The sequence below is a fragment of the Osmerus eperlanus genome, chromosome 21, assembly GCF_963692335.1.
Source record: "Osmerus eperlanus chromosome 21, fOsmEpe2.1, whole genome shotgun sequence".
NCBI classification, from domain to species: domain Eukaryota; kingdom Metazoa; phylum Chordata; class Actinopteri; order Osmeriformes; family Osmeridae; genus Osmerus; species Osmerus eperlanus.
The window spans coordinates 4,824,780-4,845,825 of record NC_085038.1 but is presented as its reverse complement, the minus strand read 5'-3'; the positions used below and the strand labels follow the sequence as shown (position 1 = coordinate 4,845,825).

General features: G+C 41.2%; 2 protein-coding genes across 2 annotated transcripts; both read right to left on the bottom strand.

The window, feature by feature from the left end:
* Positions 1-1,793: 1,793 nt before the first annotated feature.
* LOC134007117 (sodium/potassium-transporting ATPase subunit alpha-1-like) lies at positions 1,794-9,681 on the bottom strand. The gene is made up of 22 exons (XM_062446286.1): positions 9,528-9,681; positions 9,267-9,374; positions 9,041-9,100; positions 7,849-8,052; positions 7,617-7,730; positions 7,371-7,505; positions 7,170-7,287; positions 6,750-7,018; positions 6,341-6,649; positions 6,056-6,190; positions 5,439-5,631; positions 5,150-5,325; positions 4,859-4,995; positions 4,620-4,770; positions 4,131-4,299; positions 3,883-4,037; positions 3,608-3,731; positions 3,283-3,428; positions 2,991-3,121; positions 2,727-2,828; positions 2,370-2,461; positions 1,794-1,999 (listed from the first exon to the last, which is right to left on the bottom strand). Exons 1-22 carry the CDS (start codon positions 9,537-9,539, stop codon positions 1,971-1,973), a joined length of 3,069 nt encoding a protein of 1,022 aa, XP_062302270.1. The 5' UTR covers positions 9,540-9,681; the 3' UTR covers positions 1,794-1,970.
* A 907-nt stretch (positions 9,682-10,588) lies between these two features.
* LOC134007116 (sodium/potassium-transporting ATPase subunit alpha-1-like) lies at positions 10,589-17,777 on the bottom strand. The gene is made up of 22 exons (XM_062446285.1): positions 17,635-17,777; positions 17,294-17,401; positions 16,582-16,641; positions 15,941-16,144; positions 15,740-15,853; positions 15,502-15,636; positions 15,298-15,415; positions 14,823-15,091; positions 14,414-14,722; positions 14,138-14,272; positions 13,862-14,054; positions 13,586-13,761; positions 13,295-13,431; positions 12,942-13,092; positions 12,640-12,808; positions 12,379-12,533; positions 12,155-12,278; positions 11,822-11,967; positions 11,556-11,686; positions 11,298-11,399; positions 11,076-11,167; positions 10,589-10,792 (listed from the first exon to the last, which is right to left on the bottom strand). Exons 1-22 carry the CDS (start codon positions 17,644-17,646, stop codon positions 10,764-10,766), a joined length of 3,069 nt encoding a protein of 1,022 aa, XP_062302269.1. The 5' UTR covers positions 17,647-17,777; the 3' UTR covers positions 10,589-10,763.
* Positions 17,778-21,046: the final 3,269 nt, after the last annotated feature.

The window sequence follows — 21,046 nt, the reverse complement described above, 5'->3', positions numbered from 1 at the left end:
CACAAGCTTGTGTACAACTACTTTAGCCTGAAGACTGCAACAACATTTACAGTAGCTTGAAGAAGAAATAACCCATATAGCCTTGCACCTTTAAGGCCTTGCACTCTCTGGCCAGGGTGACCTTGTTTGAAGACTAATTAAACCATCTGTGTGACAAGATGTCAGTTGTTGCATCTATGAATGATTAACCCCTTCCAGTTGACATCCTAACTATTAACCCTTGTCTCAAGGTCCTTTCTCAAGTCTTAACTCCCGGTTACTTCACTTTCAGTGCAGTCACGTCAAGGTCTAACTGGAGAAAGGCAGATTCAACCACCATAACTAACCTTCATATCTCATAATGTTGTCCAGCATTGATTTTCATTATCAGTAAGAATAAGTGAAGAATGTTCCATCATGCGTGATGACAGCAGAGATGCTGGGCAACAAATAAGAACAAATGACACCTGTATGTCAGTGAACAGAAAACAGAATGCAATTCAATGCAATATAATACAATTCTTAGTGCACATCAGGTACTAGGAAAATTGTGTTAACAACAGCAGGTTTACAGGGACATCTTGTTTTTATTCTTAAATGGTTTAGGAAATAAATAACCTTACACAGAACTGACAGAATATGCACTAGAGTATGAAAACACAATAGGTTGTTTCTAAGGGTTTGTCTGTCAGTTCTTGTAAGATACTTGATGACCAGATGGACAGATAACAGCACATCAGGTAAAATGTGTGTGTGTCTGCGTGTGGAGTGGGAAGAGGGGCATGCCAACAGCATGTGTGTTCTCAAAGAGTGTACTAAAAATATATCCAATTCTATTTACATGCTGTGAGCCAGATCCTAAGGGTTGCCATGGAAACTATCACGTTCCAGTCCCCACTGAGGGAGCAGTAAGACAGTTTGTATCCCTTACTTTGTATACTGCCCCCTAGTGTGCAGTCAGCTGTCACCTCTTGAAACAGATCTATGTACATCCCATCAAAGCACTTTGTTTTTACCTTGCCAGGATCCCCTCTCACCACACCATTGATCCTCCCATCCCCCAGACTCATAGGCCAGCCTCAAAGGGAGAAACTGCACTGGTAAACAAATGAGCCCATTGTGATGGCAACACTCTGTATTTGCATAGCAATTCTCATAGGTACAAAGACACCACCTGAGTCATTCATACCCTGTTGTCTTTCAGACACTCAGACAATTTAGATCCCTGTCAGGGACCTCCAGAATCTCCAATGTTTTCAGAATAGTGCTGCCATGATTCTGATCAGAGTGCAGAGGAATCCTCACATCGCCCCCATTTAGGCATTTCTGCCCAAGCTCCCTGTCTCCTAAAAGATTGAATTCAAACTCTTATCTGAAAAAGCTGCTTGCATACCAAAGACAACCCCCGTTGTTACAGAGAGTGCCTAAACTTTGCCCATACACTTGGGACTCAAATGATTATCACAGGTCTTGTTCAATAGTAGATAGAGTAGTAGTAAATTATTCTGATAGAACTCTATTTTAGAGTTCTAACCCTGGTCATTAAATACCAAAGGCCAGGGTTCTTCAGGGGATAGAAAGACAGGCTGACCTTTAATTCATTTTATATACTGTGGATATCAATAGTCAAATGTCAACTCATGTTCCTGGATTTATTATGATTTTACACATAACTTTTTATTGTTTTTATATTTATATAATTATAGATTTTGATACATCTTGGGAGGTAACATCCATTCCAGAACAAGTTTAATTCAAGGACCATGACCCTGAATACTGGTGCAATAAAACACAATATAAAATGACCTCAAGCATTACTGTTGAAATGTTATTTATTTTAGAACCACAATTTGACAATCAGGACAACCCAAATACATCTCAATGCCTCATCACAATGCTTATTGTATCACAGCAGCCAGATTAGGATGGACTGTAACATAGCTGTTTGAGAGGTAAGTGGAATCTGGGGATCTCGGGATAGCTTCTCAGCCTCAATAGTATGTTTCTTTTTCCACCCAACCTGGAGAAACACAACATCAGAGAGGGTAAGAAAAATATATAATTTAGAAATAATCCAACATGGCCATCCATGTCTTATAATTGCATCAACAGGTTGTTATGTGGTCAAGCTATCAAGTGACTGTTTCGAGCCATCAGTTATCTGGGTAGAGTATTCATCCTGACAGAGCTTGCTGTGCTGGGATCAGTACCACAGCCCTCTCCATAAGTGAATAGTTATGCTCAGAGATCTGTGAAGATTAGTTCAGTCAACTGAAGTAAGATCAGCAGGCAGAACACGGAACAATCTTTCTTCTTTTCTTTTTTACAGAACTCTCTTACACCATCTTGCATTGCAGTCAATATATGGGTTTACGTGAAATGTGACATACCTCCTGGGTTGCGTCGCATGACGTATCTCCGGCCTTCATCGTAGAGGAAGATGAGCAGAGAGTAGGGGAAAGCACAGAACCACCAGCAAGGCCTTTGAAGAGAAACCAAGGTAAAACATGTAATTATGTAAGTGTCAAGTTTTATAGGACAATAACAAAGACAGAAAGCCTAAAAGATAAGGAGCCAAATTGAAAAAAAAGTGTCAGGTTGTCTAATCAGCTTTTGATTGCCGTTAAAGTTCAGGTGACAAATTATTTCTTGGCTCATCAGAACAATCCATAAAATCTACACTGTGATGAAAACCAACCGAAACCACTTTCTAATAAACTGAAGGACCCACATTGGTCCCTACTTACTTGAGTGGGTACATTCGGAGGGCAACATCCATTCCAGGGCAATAAGACAGGAAGGCAGCCAGGGCTGTCTCCTCAAACAGGCCGAAGATCAGGATCTTGTTCCTGAGGTTGGAAAGATGGACCAAATGATTAAATATGTGACAATTTCAAGGCCTATATGGATGGAGTTGAAAAAGAGTCCATGGATATCGGTTCAGCCATGTGCACTGAGCTAAACAAATTCACCTCTAACTGTATGAAACCATGGTGTACATTTGTACTCACTTCATTCCCTGTTGAAGGATGGAATTCCTCCTGGTCTTGCAAATGATCAGATCGGCCCACTGTACGACCACGATGCTGGCAAAGAAGGCTGTGTGGCAGGTAAACTCCACAATCTTTCTGCCCTCATATGTCTGAATGATGGAAGGATGGTAAAGAAGTAGTTGGAAAATATGCATATCAAATCAGAATAACTGTAACAGATCATATAATATCATAACCCATTTTTATCTACAGTTACTGACATGGACATATTTGACATTAGTCATGTGAACTAATGTGAACGCGTACTAACCCACTGCTGTCCATAACTGTCCTGCATGTCGTTCATGTCTTTGTTATCCCAGTTAACTCTCAGGCCCAGCAGGTCCATGGGAAAGAATCCATTCTCAGCCAGGATGACAAAGTAGGAAAAGAACCCGGCCGTGGCCTGAATCATACCTGAGAGAAAAGAGAGGTCAGATAGCATTTAATGTGATGTCAGCATTAGACTCCATGAATGTAAACATGACAAGAAGATGCAATGGCTATTGTAAACCAGTATCGAGAGCAACAACAAAATCTAAAGAACTATTAAGAGACCAGAAATAGTTCCACAACTTAATAACTTGAGCATTTACCAATTTGACCATAGGCTATGCTGATGAGTCTCTCATTGACCAGTTTGTCTGTTTTGGGGTTTCTGGGCTGTCTCTTCATAATGTCACTCTCAGCTTCTTCATAGGCCAGAGAGATAGCAGGAACCTAGAAGATATGGATCACAATCAGAGTCTTAAACTATGGTCACTTTTTGTATTTGCAATATCCCCTGTACTTCATAGGTAGGTTAGGGGTATAGTTCAAAGGAACCATGTGTTTCATACACAGGATAAACTATATATCAATAGATCTTCACCATGTCAGTTCCCAGGTCGATACAAAGGATGGTGACAGTTCCCAGTGGCAGTGGAATATCAGCAATGATGAAGAGGAGGAAAGGTGATATTTCTGGAATGTTACTGGTCAGGGTGTAGGCAATGGACTTCTTCAAGTTGTCAAAGATCAGACGACCTGAGGTAAGATGGAGATATGAGGGAAGGTATTAGTGGTTACAGATGATTAGATGACCTATCGGAAAAAAAAGATCTTCAGAGCTGCTATTACCTTCCTCAACACCAGTCACAATGGAGGCAAAGTTGTCATCCAGAAGGATCATGTCAGCAGCCTGTTTGGAGACGTCTGATCCAGCAATGCCCATGGCAACACCAATGTCAGCCTTCTTCAGGGCAGGAGAGTCATTCACACCATCTCCTGTCACAGCTACAATCGCACCCTGTGTATTGGGGACAGTACTAATCTGAGCTCTCATTCATAGTTTTTTCATATATTTCAGAAGGGGGGAGTCAGATGGCTGAGTGGTGAGGGAATCGGGCTAGTAATCAGAAGGTTGCTAGTTCAATTCCCGGCTATGCCAACCAAATGACGTTGTGTCCTTGGGCAAGGCACTTCACCCTACCTGCCTCGGGGGGAATGTCCCTGTACTTACTGTAAGTCGCTCTGGATAAGAGCGTCTGCTAAATGACTAAATGTAAATGTAGAAGGATAACTCAATTTGAGTTTGGATTGATGTGTTTGTTCGTTAATTATTGTTACCTGACGCTGGCACCCTTCTACAATGATCAGTTTCTGCTGAGGTGAAGTTCTGGCAAACACGATCTCAGTGTGGTGGGCCAGAATGTTGTCCAACTGCTCTGATGTTAGATCCTTCAGCTCACCACCATGGACCACACAAGCCTTGGCATCTCTGAAATTTCAACCACCAAAACATATAGGGGGGTACTGTCCATGTCTAACAAAACTGAAGGCCTTCTTATTCATGTCCAGGAACATACCTTGGGTTAACCTCTGTAACTGGAATGTTCAGTCGAGCGGCGATGTCCTCAACGGTTTCATTTCCCTCCGATATGATACCTACACTCTTGGCAATGGCCTTAGCTGTGATTGGATGATCACCAGTCACCATGATGACCTGTAGGGGGGTATTGACTTTTAGTAAAATGTGATAACATGAAGCGTAATTTATGTTTGCAAATTAATCGGAGCAAGATCTGACTGTCTCGGTCTAATTATAATAGTACATGGGACAACATATGTGAAGTGAGAGTCAAGTTTCAGAGTCCAACCTTAATTCCAGCACTCCTGCACTTGCCCACAGCATCAGGCACAGCTGCACGGGGAGGATCAATCATGGACATGAGGCCAATAAAGCACAGGTTCTCAGTGGGGAAGTTCATCTCCTCTGTATCGAAGTCAAAGCCTTCAGCAAACTGGTCATCAGGAAGAAGAAGTTGGCAGAAACCTGAAACACACATGAACACTTAGTCAATTCTTAAGTCTTCAGTTCAATCAATACAAAATATCGAAAGTCTTTGGCAGCATTGATGTTTTAAAAGGAATGTGTCAGGCTCTTACCCAGAACTCTCTCTCCAAGTCCCCCAAGTTCAATGTAAGCATTCTGGAAGGCATCTTTCATCTCATCATCCAATGGCAGCTCTTTTCCGTGGAGCAAAATGGTTGAACAGCGGTCCAGGATTCTCTCCGGGGCTCCCTTCATCACTAGCAGGTGCTTGGCCTCTCCTGACTTGGAGTTCTTATGGATGGAAAGCTGAAGAATAGAGGAATAATTATATCTCTAGGGGCATTTATATCCCAAAGACATCTTTTTTTGTTGATTATAAAATTATGTATATAATTGTTGTATCAATGAAATCATAGACTACATTTACATGTAAAATGTTTAGTCATTCAAAATCAATCCATTCGCAATGGACAATCCGAACCAACTGTTCACATGATTGCCAATTCATGAGCTTTGCTGTTGGGTATTTGTTTCCTGTAGATGTCAAGAAGTTATCATTTTGTTTATTTCGCAAAAGAAATTGTCAACTAGAGAGTGGCAACATGAAGCAATGACTACAAATACAGAAGATCAATGAATCCAGCAATGGCTCCATTTGGGTAAAAATGTTAATTATGAGATGTTTATCTGAGGGGATTTCATGTATAATCAACTTTATTTATTTCATTACCTGGTATTTGTTGGTGGAGTTGAATGGTATTTCAGCTATAGCGGGATTCTTTTCTCTCATTTGTTTGACAGAGCCACAGCACAGCTCAATACACTTCAGCAGGGCAGATTCAGAGGCATCACCAGCTACATCTCTCTGTGAAGTCACAAGGATTTAGAGGAGTTGTATTTAAATGATTGAAAGAGCTATGCATTGTTTGTACCATCAATAGTACATATAATGTCTAAGATTCAGATACAGGTAGAGGTGGATAGAGCTACTAGGAACATCAGTCTGGGAAATTACTTTCAAGATTGGGACATGTGTCTGCTCTGCCAGGAAGACAGCACGGTTGCAGAGGCCAGCAATTCCAGCCAGGGCAGCCCAGGTGGCAGAGCTCTTGTCGAAGGAGGTCCCACTCTGGTTCTCAGTAGTGTCAGCTTCATGGATCTGGTTGTCAAACCACATGTGGGCCACAGTCATCCTGTTCTGGGTCAAGGTGCCAGTCTTGTCGGAGCAGATGGTGGAGGTGGAACCAAGGGTCTCCACAGCTTCAAGGTTCTTCACCAAGCAGTTCTTCTTGGCCATACGCTTGGCCGTCAGAGTCAAACACACCTATAACAAAAAGCAGAGCAATAGAACATCTGATTAATATAAAATACTAGACCAGGATATTTGCAATGTTACTCAACTTTAGATTTTCATCAATACTCACAGTGACTGTAGCCAGAAGACCTTCTGGCACATTGGCAACAATGATTCCAATGAGGAAGATGACAGCCTCCAGCCAGCCATATCCCAGGATGAGGGAGAGGATAAAGAAGGACACACCCAGGAAGACAGCAACACCAGTGATGATGTGGATGAAGTGCTCAATCTCTTTGGCAATGGGTGTTTTACCGCCTTCCAGGCTTGAGGCAAGAGAAGCGATACGACCCATAACTGTGCGATCACCGGTGTTGATGACAATACCTTTGGCAGTGCCTTAAGAAAACCATGAACACAATGGTCTGAATAATGGAAATATCACAGAATACTCTGTCAAAGACCGTTAGATTTGAACAATTTTAAATCAGTATCAGGCTGATTTGGTTTGGCATTCTATAGCTTTTAAGATGTTCATTGAACTGTGTACCTTCAACACAATTGGTGGAAAAGAAGGCAATGTTTCTGGTCTCCAGTGGGTTCTCATTTGAAAATTCAGGAGTACGTGTTTGGGGCTCCGATTCACCAGTGAGCGAGGAGTTGTCCACCTGAGTGGGATGAGATATTCCCCAGTTAAGTCTATGAATGATCTTAAGTTTGGTAGTATTGTACATTTGATCAAAAGACCCACCTTGCATCCTTGGGCAGAGGTGACACGTAGATCAGCTGGTATCCTGTCTCCTCCTTTTACCTCCACCAGATCTCCAATCACCACCTCCTCAGCATTGATGTTCTTCTTCTCACCATCACGGATAACTAGGGCTTGCTAAAATGCAGGAAAGACATGTTTCCCTTGTGAATTTAGAGGCTCATACAGTCGGTAGGTCATATGCATGTTATTTTCACTTAAAATTTCACATTTGATATGAAGCGGTACCTGTGGGACCAGGTTCTTGAAGGAATCCATGATCTTTGAGCTCTTCGCCTCTTGGTAGTAGGAGAAACATCCAGTGATGATGACCACACCCGTAAGCACCACACCCAGATACAACTGTGACAGAGATTAAGATGTTTAAAAAAACACTACTCAACAGTAACTTGTAACAGTAACTATGTCTGAGATTTTGTTAAAAAATAAATAATAATAATTAAATCTAGTAAATATTTACATTGTCATTAACTGGCTCATCCTCAGAGGCCGCCTGGATACCGTAAGCCAGTAAACAGAGAATGGCACCAATCCATAGTAGCATGGAAAAACCTCCAAATAGCTGCCTGCAGAACTTGACCCACTCAGGGGTGGTGGGGGGAGGAGTCAAGGCATTGGGACCGTCACGGGCCAGGATCTCCTTTGCACGGGATGAAGAGAGACCCTGGATCCAGGTAAGGACAAGGGGGTGAAGGAGAGAACAGGAAAGGAGAGAGCAGGAAAGAGGAGTAAAAGGGAAGGATTGTACCGCCTGGGTTTTTAGAACTGGATGAACAGGAAAGGCAAGTCATTCCATACTCCTTCCCCTCTCCTCTTTTCTGCTTACTGCCAGTATATAAAGTTCCTTTGTGAATGCAGCCGTTGTTCTTGAAATTCAGCCTAATCGTCAGATCAAATTGCGGACCATTATCTGTCCACCATCTCTTTAGTGGTGTATTATAGTTTGTGATAGTCTACCTCCTTTGTGCCTTACTTATGTGGGAATATAATGTCAATAAATCTAATTTATGTAAAAACTGCTACATCATAAATATGAAAGTACATGTAATGCTTGACTACATGACTGAATTTCTGCCGAGACATTCAAGGAGGTCGTTGGGAATAAACTCACAACAATGTCCAAATTTCACCCTCATTAGTTAATAACCTGATCAGAGGACTCAATGAATACTCTTTTATTCAGTTATCTGCAAACGGTGCTAAAAGTCTGGATTATAGCCTCTTACTTACTTTCCCAAACCCCAAACTCTAATTCCATGTTACCTTAGTTTCTGCTTAGTGTCAGACAGGAGCAGTAAAATGTGTAAAACTAAAACTTTTATTAGAGAAAACTGGCAGAGGCCATATCTGTTATTTCTCTGTTTTGCAGTTTGTTATTAAATACATTGTTATGTTTAAGAAAATGTAAAAAAAAAAAAAAAACATATTATGAAAATGCTACTTGTTCTGCACGCAGCCTATGCATTTCCCTTAGAAGCACAGTCATAGCATGCTCTAAATATTTGTGGGCCATTGAAATTGTATTGTTTGACCTTGTGCACTAACCTCCATGAGCTTAAAGGATTGCAGTTTACCGGAAACTCTACATCTAGCACACTGACTAATTTTCCACAAAGAATGCATTACACACACACATATATATATAGACTCACCCTGCTTATGTCTGTGCCATATTTCCTGTGAAGTTCATCCAAGGTCAGTTTATGGTCATCCTACAAATGGAAAGGTTAACAGTTCAATTGTAATGGCGGACATATAACTTTCTGTTTAGAAAGAAAGTAAACCTATAGTTGAAAATTCACAAATATGTTTTTTAATAGCAAATTTCTATTCAAATTATTTAATCCTGCAAATATACCAAATAAAGATCCTGCTCACCAGATCAACCTCCTTCTTCAGTTCATCCAGGTCCTTTTCACTTTTCTTTCCTTTCTTAACTTTTCCGTTGTCATCGGTCGCTGCCAATTTGTAGTCATCTTTCCCCTTCTTAATTAATGAAAAGGAAATAACAGAGGTGAGAGACTGCTCATTTTCGATCTTTTACTAATCTGTCTAGTAGATAGAACAATGCTGTATTGTAGTGAGGTGTCTTGTGTGTGTAAGAGAGCTCAAAGATTGAAAATACCAAACCAAACTTACTCCGTGCCCCATAGCTGCAACTTAGTCCCAAGTAATACGTTTTTTCTCCCGGTAGTGAGAACTCCACCTGCAAGCCGACCACACTTGTCCCTCTTTCCGTTCTTCTTCAGATTTCCCAGAGCTTCGTGGATGGTTGACTAAGCTTTGCCTACCTTTATACCCAACAGGATGCCATGCACAAAGAGGAGGTGCTCCGGGAAAATGACGAAGGTGAGTGGAGGGGGCTGTTAATTTATTTATTTATGCAACCTTCACCTGTACAGGTAGGTCATTTTGACGACAAGCACTCTGAATGAAAGAATCCTTGTTTAACGTTTACAGTAGAAACAATGTGGTGTGGGTCGGAAAGAGAGAGAATGACAAAGATAGAGAGATATACAGATTTGATACAGATATATGAAGGGTGAGTGAGGGTATCTTCATTAAGAATTGTAGATAATGATGATACATTACTAAATCTAAACTGCAATAAGTTTTGGGCATAAAAGTGTACGTTTTATTACACTTGGGGCTTTGTACTTATTGACACTTGCTACAAGTTTATGTTTGCTATTCAGACAAAAGCAGTTGGGTAGCTATGTCAAACTTGGAGTGGGCCTCAAGGGCATCTAGTTCCTGTTTTAGGTGTATTTTAATATAACATTTCAAATTGACAGAGACATGTTCACCCGTTGGGGGAAGACATTTTCATAACTCAATTTGGATTCTTCACTTTAATTGTATGCAAAACTACACCTGGATATTCAGTTACAAAGATTAGTAGAAAAGGTGGATGTGCACATTGACATGTTCACTCAGACAGTCTGACCTTTTGGCTTGACAGAACTGAAGGTTGCTGATATTTGGATGTCTGTAGTATTTATTGACCACAAGTCAATAAATGGCTCTTTATGTGTGATGCAGCAGCAGCTTTAATGTGATATATGAAATAAATAAATGTGAAAGTATTTGAACTATCTGCATGTCTGTATTTTCTGAGATAAGTTTTTATTTATGATCCTAAACAATTCATTCATTTTAAAGGCCCATTTTCCTGAAGACAGATTCTAATACTTCAAGAGTTACTGTTGAAGTGTTCTTTATTTTAGAATCACAAAGGCACAATCAGAACACCCCAAATGCATCTCAGTGCCATATTGCAATGCTCACTGTATAACAGCAGTCAGATTTGGATGTACTGTAATGCCTAGTTGTTTAAGGAGTGGAATCTGGGGATCTCGGGGCAGCCTCTCTGCCTCAATAGTATGTTTCTTTTTCCACCCAACCTGGAAAAAGACAACATCAGAGAGATACTATTTAGAATTGTATGATGTTGATCAAAAATCAACCTGAATATCAACAAACGTATAGGGGAGACCAGGGTAAGATGTCACAGTGTTCAGTTATGTCTTTTACTCTAAAACCATAAGGTTGGTTGTCAGAAGTCCAGTTAGATAATTGTTTGCCCTTGTGATAGAGTTGATCTAAGTTAGTGCCAAGTGAGAAAAAAAATACACTGAGAGGGCACTGCAGTCCCATATATGGGGTGGAAGAATGGGGCAGACATACCTCCTGGGTTGCGTCGCATGATGTACCTCCGAGTTTCATCGTAGACAAAGATAAGCAGTGTGTAGGGGAAAGACCAGAACCACCAGGAAGGCCTGAGAAGACAGAAGGGGACAACAAGTCCAAAGTGTTCAATCATAACACTTGTACATGGGCAAAATGCAAAAAGAAAACAGAAAGAGAGAGAGAGAGAAAATAGACAACATTTATTAGCTGTCTACTTACTTGAGTGGGTACATTCTGAGGGCTACATCCATCCCAGGGCAGTAAGACAGGAAGGCAGCAAGGATTGTCTCTTCAAATATGCCAAAGATCAGAACCTTGTTCCTGAGATTTGAAAGATGGACCATAGATATCATCATACTATGGCAGATATTAATGCTATGTGTAAAAAGGGCATATGGACCTTTATCTAGCCAAGAAAGACTGACAGATATAGAAATGTTGCTCCTCGTGAAATAAATGTGTGTGCTTCATTCTTACTTCATTCCCTGTTGAATGAAAGAATTCCTCCTGGTCTTGCAAACAATGAGACAGGCCCACTGGACGAGCACAATGGTGACAAAGAACGATGTGTGGCATGTGAACTCCACAATCTTTCTGCTCTCGTGTGTCTGAGCAATGGAGTTGGAGATGACACATATCAGATGAAGAAATAACGAGTTTCAAATCAAATCAGCAACATCATGCTTTCTTCCATCTGTAAAGCACATACAGGTTCGGCATGACACATGTTAAGGCATACTAACCCACTGCTGTCCATAACTGTCCTCCAAGTCATTCAGGTCTTTGTTTTCCCAGTTAATTCTAATGCCCAGCAGGTCCCAGGGGTAGAATCCATTCTCAGCCAGGATGACAAAATAGACAAAGAACCCGGCTGTGGCCTGAATCACACCTGTGAGAAAACAGGAAGAGGTCCAAAAAAAAGAAGGTTGCATGAGAAGTTAGTTCTCAGACTCCACACAAGTAAACATGATAACAGGAAATCAGTTTGTCAATAAATCGGTGAAAACTGTGAAACAAAATGTATTTGTGAAATCTGAAGACAGTGGATAGAGATCCACAATTCAACAGATATTTACCAATTTGACCGTAAGCCATGCTAATGAGTCTCTCGTTCACCAGCTTGTCTGTCACAGGGTTTCTGGGCTGTCTCTTCATGATGTCACTCTCAGCTTTTTCATAGGCCAAAGAGATTGCAGGAATCTGAAAGGTAAGTATTAGATTGACAGTCAGATTTAAGTCGGATTTAAAATATATCCACTTATTTGAATATGTATCTGGAAATATATCAAGGGTTCTTCACCATGTCCGTTCCCAGGTCAATACAGAGGATGGTGACTGTTCCCAGAGCTAGTGGAATTTCGGCAATGATAAAGAGGAGGAAGGGGGTAATCTCTGGAATATTACTGGTCAGGGTGTAGGCAATGGACTTCTTTAAGTTGTCGAAGATCAGACGACCTGAGGTAAGATGGAGATATGAGAGAAGGTATTAGTGGTTACACATGGTTGCCAGGATGATTAGATGACCTATTGAAGTAACAATTATCTTCAGAGCTGCTATTACCTTCTTCTACCCCAGTCACAATGGAGGCAAAGTTGTCATCCAGAAGGATCATGTCAGCCGCCTGCTTGGAGACGTCTGATCCAGCAATGCCCATGGCAACACCAATGTCAGCCTTCTTCAGGGCAGGAGAGTCGTTCACACCATCTCCTGTCACAGCTACAATCGCACCCTGTGTATTGGGGACAGTACTAATCTGAGCTCTCATTCATTGGTTTTTCCATTTATTTATTATGAAACAGATGACTCAGTTTGTGTAAGGATTTATGTGTTTGTGTCTGTGTTTGGTCGTTAATTATAGTTACCTGGCGCTGGAACCCCTCCACGATGATCAGTTTCTGCTGAGGGGAAGTTCTGGCAAACACGATCTCAGTGTGGTGGGCCAGAATGCTGTCCAACTGCTCTGATGTTAGATCCTTCAGATCACCACCATGGACCACACAAGCCTTGGCATCTCTGAAAAGTTCAACAATTATATAACAAATTATAACTATACTGTTTACAATATAATAAGAAATATCATGAGTGGGGAATGTCCCTGTACTTACTGTAAGTCGCTCTGGATAAGAACGTCTGCTAAATGACTACATGTCATGAATACATAGTAAGGTGCTTATGTGTGATTAAATAAACATGACCATAAACTATGTCCAAGTACCTTGGGTTAACATCTTTAACTGGAATGTTCAGGCGAGTGGCGATGTCCTCAACGGTCTCATTTCCCTCCGATATGATACCTACACTCTTGGCAATGGCCTTAGCTGTGATTGGATGATCACCAGTCACCATGATGACCTGTAGGGGGGTATTGACTTTTAGTAAAATGTGATAACATGAAGCGTAATTTATGTTTGCAAATTAATCGGAGCAAGATCTGACTGTCTCGGTCTAATTATAATAGTACATGGGACAACATATGTGAAGTGAGAGTCAAGTTTCAGAGTCCAACCTTAATTCCAGCACTCCTGCACTTGCCCACAGCATCAGGCACAGCTGCACGGGGAGGATCAATCATGGACATGAGGCCAATAAAGCACAGGTTCTCAGTGGGGAAGTTCATCTCCTCTGTATCAAAGTCAAAGCCTTCAGCAAACTGGTCATCAGGAAGAAGAAGATGGCAGAAACCTGAGAAAACAGACAGAGTAAATTCGAAAGTCTTCGGTTTAGTCTGAACAATGATCAACAGCATTGCTGCTTTTTCATGTGAGTGGTACCCAGCCTTTACCTAGAACCCTCTCTCCAAGTCCCCCAAGCGCAATGTAAGCATTCTGGAAGGCGTCTTTCATCTCATCGTCCAATGGCTGCTCTTTGCCCTGGATCAAGATGGTGGAGCAGCGGTCCAGGATCCTCTCAGGAGCTCCCTTCATCACTAGCAGGTGCTTGGACTCACCTGGCGTTGAGGTTTCATGAACGGAGAGCTGAGAAAAGGAAAAAAAATTGTTTAAAACTATTTTACCTTAAAATGGGTAGCATTTAGTCCTTCCCTGACTCAACTGATTACCTGGTATTTGTTGGTGGAGTTGAATGGTATTTCAGCTATGGTTGGATGCTTTTCTCTCATTTGTTTGACAGAGCCACAGCACAGCTCAATACACTTCAGCAGGGCAGATTCAGAGGCATCACCAGCTACATCTCTCTGTGAACTCACAAGGATTTAGAAGAGTTGTATTTAAATTATTCAAAGAGCTATACATTGTTTGTACCATCAATAGTACATACAATGCCTAAGATTATACAGGTAGATAGAACTACTAGTAACATCAGTCTGAGAAATTACTTTCAATATTGGAACATTTGTCTGCTCTGCCAGGAAGACAGCACGGTTGCAGAGGCCAGCAATTCTAGCCAGGGCAGCCCAGGTGGCAGAGCTCTTGTCGAAGGAGGTCCCACTCTGGTTCTCAGTAGTGTCAGCTTCATGGATCTGGTTGTCAAACCACATGTGGGCCACAGTCATCCTGTTCTGGGTCAAGGTGCCAGTCTTGTCGGAGCAGATGGTGGAGGTGGAACCAAGGGTCTCCACAGCTTCAAGGTTCTTCACCAAGCAGTTCTTCTTGGCCATGCGCTTGGCGGTCAGAGTCAAACACACCTATAACAAAAAGCAGAGCAATAGAACATCTGATTAATATAAAATACTAGACCAGGATATTTGCAATGTTACTCAACTTTAGATTTTCATCGATACTCACAGTGACTGTAGCCAGAAGACCTTCTGGCACGTTGGCAACAATGATTCCAATGAGGAAGATGACAGCCTCCAGCCAGCCATATCCCAGGATGAGGGAGAGGATAAAGAAGGACACACCCAGGAAGACAGCAACACCAGTGATGATGTGGATGAAGTGCTCAATCTCTTTGGCAATGGGTGTTTGACCGCCTTCCAGGCTTGAGGCAAGAGAAGCGATACGACCCATAACTGTGCGATCACCGGTGTTGATGACAACACCTTGGGCAGTGCCTTAAGAAACACCAAAAGGAAATTATGGTCTTGACGTGTCTGAAATATCATAGATCGAAATCTTATGTTGAATGTCAAAGATTCGAACCATGTTTTTTATGCATTTCAATGAATAAACAATTTGCTCTCTGTTGTGGTAATAAGAATGCATTTTACAGTGTAAGAACAATTTTCTTATTCATGTGGCCAATCATTGAGTTGTGTACCTTCAACACAGTTGGTGGAGAAGAAAGCAATGTTCCTGGTCTCCAGGGGGTTGTCATTGGAGAATTCAGAGGTACGTGTTTGGGGCTCAGATTCACCAGTGAGGGAGGAGTTGTCCACCTGAGTGGAAAGAAACAATCCACAGTTAAGTTATTATGTATGATCTTAAAAGTTGGTGGTTTAGGAAATTTGATCGAAAGACCCACCTTGCATCCTTGGGCAGAGGTGACACGTAGATCAGCTGGTATCCTGTCTCCTCCTTTCACCTCCACCAAATCTCCAATCACCACCTCCTCAGCATTGATGTTCTTCTTCTCACCATCACGGATAACTAAGGCTTGCTAAAAGGCAGAAAGGAAGTGAATCTGTCCATCGTTAATCTGAACGTTTACACACTGCCTGTAGGTCACCTATCTTCTTTTCACAACGCACATGAAGCTGTACCTGTGGGACCAGTTTCTTGAAGGAATCCATGATCTTTGAGCTCTTAGCCTCTTGGTAGTAGGAGAAACAGCCAGTGATAATGACGACTGCAGTGAGTACAACACCCAGATACAACTGAAAGGACAGAGAATAAGAACTATATCTGAGATATTGTTTTAGAAGATATAATGTAATTGGTCAATATTGTACATCCATCCTTACATTGTCATGGACTGGTTCACTCTCATAGGCCGCCTGGATACCATAAGCCAGCAAACAGAGTATAGCACCAATCCATAGTAACATACAGAACCCTCCAAACAGCTGCCTGCAAAACTTGACCCATTCAGGCGTGGTGATAGGAGGAGTCAAGGCATTGGGACCATCACGTGCAAGGTACTCCTTGGCACGGGAAGTAGAGAGACCCTGGATCCAGGTTGAGGAGATGGAGATGAAGGAGAATGGGTTGAGTGATGTTTGTAAGGGGTTGGAAAGAGCAAAAATTACCATTTGCACCCCTTTGGTTTCCCCCCTTCAGAAATGGGGAAAACAGGTAAGATAAGCTACTCTTTACATTTAGTCATTTAGCAGACGCTCTTATCCAGAGCGACTTACAGTAAGTACAGGGACATTCCCCCGAGACAAGTAGGGTGAAGTGCCTTGCCCAAGGACACAACGTCATTTGGCACGACCGGGAATCGAACTGGCAACCTTCAGATTACTAGCCCGATTCCCTAACCGCTCAGCCACCTGACTCCCAATGACTCTTTACCCCAGCCCCACTTCTCTGCATAATACATAATAATAATACAAGTAATTTACACAAGAGTTATGTCTAATAATACACACATACACTGACTCACCCTGTTTATGTCAGTGCCGTATTTCCTTTGGAGTTCATCAATGGTCAATTTATGATCATCCTAAAAACGAGGAGGTTAGCTGAGAGTGAAATAAGAGTGGTAATGGTAGTAATAAAGTAGCATGGTAACTAAACGATCAACTGTGATCCAAAATTCGCAGTTTTCTGTCTGGGAAATCAACCTAAGCCCCCCCCTCATTTCAAAACCTACTGTAGCAGTAAAGGTCTCATATTGGTGACCTACGCGGGATGTTCCGTTTAAACAGCCCATGGTCACATATTTATGACAATTATATTTTGTATTCAATCGTAAGGAATCTGTTAATCTATTAAAGTGCTATGGTAAGCTTTGTTAACTAAACTTAACTGAAGTCAACAATGGGTGCACGAGCGACTAACCTACTTTAAAAAAACATTTTGTTAGAGCCTGGCCAGTTTTACGCAGGCGCAGTGTTAGTAAGTCGCCATACACTTTCTGCTACGTTTCTATGACAACAGACGGAGGCAGTCGTTCAACTGACCGGCATCTCCAGTTCAGCAAGCTCGGTTAGGAATCAGCCGTGTGTTTGACATGTTGTCACAAACCATGACCTGGTTTATGCATCTGAAGAGTGAGGTTTGAAGTCCTCATAGAATTCACTCATAATTGAGTTTGATTTATATTAAGTTGCACATGTCTTTTCACAAAACAAAATGATAGTGTTGTTTCTCACCAGATCAACCTCCTTCTTCAGTTCATCCAGGTCTTTTTCATTTTTCTTTCCCTTCTTATGCTTCCCATTCTCATGGGTCGCGGACAGTTTGTAGTTAACTTTCCCCTTCTAGATCAAGGCAAAAACACAGATGACATACTTCTCAATATCCATCTGCTACATCTAAAACATAATGAACCTAAACCAATTAACAAAAACATTACTTTCTTTCAATTTAACAATGTTTTTATATTTATTTTTTATCAATATTATGAAAAAGAATTATTGTGAGATGATTTGAAGCAGAGGATTAGATCAGATGAAATCCTGATTTTGGAAATGCCAAATCAAATTTAGCCTACTCCATGCCCCATGGTTCTAGCCCAGTTGCCAACGCTACTTTTCGGTCCTTGTTGAGAGTACTCCACCAGAAAATCTTCCCCTGCTTGTCTTGCTCTCACTCTGTCCTCAGACTCTGGAGTTCCATGGATGGATGACTAAGGAGTGCCTACCTTTATACCTTTTAGATTCCCTGCTCAGTTTCCTTGGAGATGTAATCCAAGGAAATTAGGAAGGGGCGTGAATGGGGGCCGCCAATTAGTTTATTTATGCAAACTTTACCTGTGCAGGTAGGTCATTTTGACAACATGCACTCTGGATGAAAGCATATCTGTTTAACGTTTACAGTAAAAATGTGGGGTGGCAAGGGGAGAGGGAGCGATGGAGATAAAGTTATGAAGGGTAACGGACCTCTATTATCTTTTATAAGTGCTAGATAATAATGGTAAATTATGTATCATCTCGATATATATAGTTATAGTATTTAGCATTATCAGAATCAGAATCAGAATTCGGTTTATTCGCCATGTATGTTATACAAACACAGAATTTACTGTGGCAGGGAGGTGCAAAACACTAAACATATACTTAAATTAAGTAAAAGTACAAAAGTTTAACTATTTCTAAGAACTAAACAATCTAAGAATACAACAATTTAAATATAAAATAAAATATATATAAGAATAAGAATAATGAGCAGCGTGAATGGTCAACATAGTGCAATCGGATACTGAGATAAAGTGGCTTATGCACATGCATGTATCTTTTGGAAGGCATCTTTGCCACATGTTCATGTTCTCTTTCCAGACAATAATAGTTATCAAATGTACATCAATCATCTTAAGTTAAAAACTGCATCAAGGACAATCCCAGTTCCTGGTTTTGGTATATTTGAACATGACATTACAAAGGAATGTAGTGACAAATTAATTGATTGGTGGATCAATTGGTACTTCAAATGACTCTCATTAGTTCACTTTCATTGCTTAGCCGTTGCTGGTAGAGTAGACTATCATATTCAGATTAAAAGGTAGTGAGTGAGGGTGGATGTGCATAACCTTGATATACAGTACACAGGAACACAGATTGTTCTAATGATGGACTGGATGTTCCTTGTAGTGTGTTTAGTAAACGTCTACTTGTTGATGTCTACTTAATGACAGGCCATCACATCTCACCATTTTGCTCTGCATTGATTTACAATATCAGTTGTTATGTGTTAACAGATTCTGTCATGGCTCTCATCATTTGTAGGAAGAGTTCCTAAACACCAGTGATCCACATGATTATCACTGAGGTTATGGTTTAATTGGTCAATAGTTGATGGTATATTCTTCTGATAGCACCTTTTTTAAATAGAAGTCTACCAGTGGGACATCAAATACCAAAGTCCAAACAGACTCTTCAGGCTGTCCTTTGCAGTGTTTTCTACATAACAGTAATGTTTTACTGAATGCTGTTGTAATAATACAAATACATTAATTATAAATCTTCTAACTACATATATTTCATTTGTATTTCCCTTCCTGAACAATGAGTTCACCTTAAGGACCATTTCCCTGAAGACAGATTCTAAAGAGTTACTGTTGAAGTGTTATTTATTTTAGAATCACAATCTTACAGTTGGGACCATGGTCGGGACACCCAAATACATCTCGATGCCTCGTCACAATGCTTATTGTATCAGAGTCAGAGTGGAGTCTGGGCATCTCATCAGGTTTTAGTTAACGTTCAATTTTCCATTCACCTTGATGAAAACTAACATAAAGTGCATACCCTTGACACACCAAGTCATAGGTGTTGTCCTTTTAGGCTGCCATGACTAGAGGTTACTGATAGTTGGAAGTCTGTTTGGTAAACATCTGGTTGTTTGTGGTTGCTAGTCTGTAACAAGAGGCAGTTTGTAAGAAAGAGATGGGGGAGGAGATGGAGAAAGACAAGAGAAGAGTGTTTGAGAAGTGCGTATGCAAGTGAATGTGAATGTGTATGCTTCTGTGCCTGTGAAAGAAGAGCTTGTCTTCGCAAAACCAACCGACACATGCTCATTGACTGGACTGTGTGGGCAAGGTAAATGTTTGGTGTTTTTAATGTTGGGAGAGAGTTTTCTGAGGATGGCTATGAGGAGAGCTGTATGTTTTTGACCAAGGGGAATCATATAAACTCTTCCTGTCTGTGATATGACATGATATGTTTCATCTAACAGAGCTATATGTTTCATATGTCCTAATGATGATTGAACTAAGTCCTACCAATACTTGACCCAAGAGGTGAGTGACAAAGTGAGAGTAAGACATAGAAAACAAATACAGAAGAAAGAGAGAGAAAGGGACTACTAAAAGCCATTAAAGGTTGATGAAAATCATGCTTCATCAATCATTCCTATTCTGATTGAACGCAACCCGTAGCTTTATTCTCCATGCTGTTCTGTGCCTGAACAACCTCCTCAATCATGCAGGATTATGGCGGATCACTGGACAACAGGGAAACAATTGGGATCATCAACAATCTTCATCTTTTGGGTGATGGAAGTTGTGCAGAACCAGCATTTGTTCTAACTCGCTCTAACTCAGCTGTGGGAGAGGATATCTGATTTGTGGTCGAAGTGTCACATAAACAAATACACAGATAGACACGCAAACAGATATACACACATCTGGCAAATACCAGCCTGGTTTTATCCCTTGATTACAAATGAGGGAGAGAATGTGGCATGAAGAGGGGGTGGGGAAGTGAAGTCAGAATGGAGAGATGGAGGAAGACAGTAGTCTGAGAGGATAGAGAGAAGAGTGGGGGAAGGCTGAACGTCTGAATGGAAACAAAGAAGAGAGAAAGAGAGAGATTTAAATGAAAAGAGAGAGAGAGAAAAAATGAAGATTCTCATTTAATTGTATACACTATGTGTATCTGGCCAGTGTCCCTGTCTCTCAGAGCTGCCATGTGACAGAGCTACTCTTGTCCCTCATGTTTAGCTTACTCCCAGAGGAAAGAAGGAGAGAGTGAGGGAGAAACATGAAGCAGAGGCCTTAGCAATAGACCTGGCACGACAAACAAAGGGCCTCTGTCCAGAAAAGACACACACATACACCCACTCCTACACAGACACACCAACAAACAAGCAAACAAAATCATTTTCCGAGCCGACCGAACTTCACACATTGAAGACAGTCTGAGAGTGGTTCCCTCTGCTGGCCTACTATGAACTATGACATGACGGTATATATCTTCAAGCCCAAACCAAGCCTTTTATTTTGTGCAAGCATTTAGTGTGTGCATGTTTATGTGCAAACAGTCTGAGGAAAGAGTCGGTGACCAATTTCTTGGTATTGAGAGCCATGTCACACTTGAGTTGCCTTACTGCCTGTTTTGTGGATTCAGTGTGGTTTCTGAACTTCCCTTAAAGTAAAGTGGAGTTCCAGGGACTGAGTCAAACAGAAG

Bases quoted from the DNA above. Each gene is read 5' to 3' on its own strand.
- LOC134007117 (XM_062446286.1), bottom strand. The intron at 6,191-6,340 runs GTAATTTCCCAG...GTGACTTCACAG, and splicing joins CACATGTCCCAATCTTGAAA to AGAGATGTAGCTGGTGATGC. The intron at 5,632-6,055 runs GTAATGAAATAA...TCTATTCTTCAG, and splicing joins ACTCCACCAACAAATACCAG to CTTTCCATCCATAAGAACTC.
- LOC134007116 (XM_062446285.1), bottom strand. The intron at 15,854-15,940 runs GTAAGGATGGAT...CTGTCCTTTCAG, and splicing joins GTGAACCAGTCCATGACAAT to TTGTATCTGGGTGTTGTACT. The intron at 11,687-11,821 runs GTTAGTATGCCT...TCCATTGCTCAG, and splicing joins ACAGTTATGGACAGCAGTGG to ACACACGAGAGCAGAAAGAT.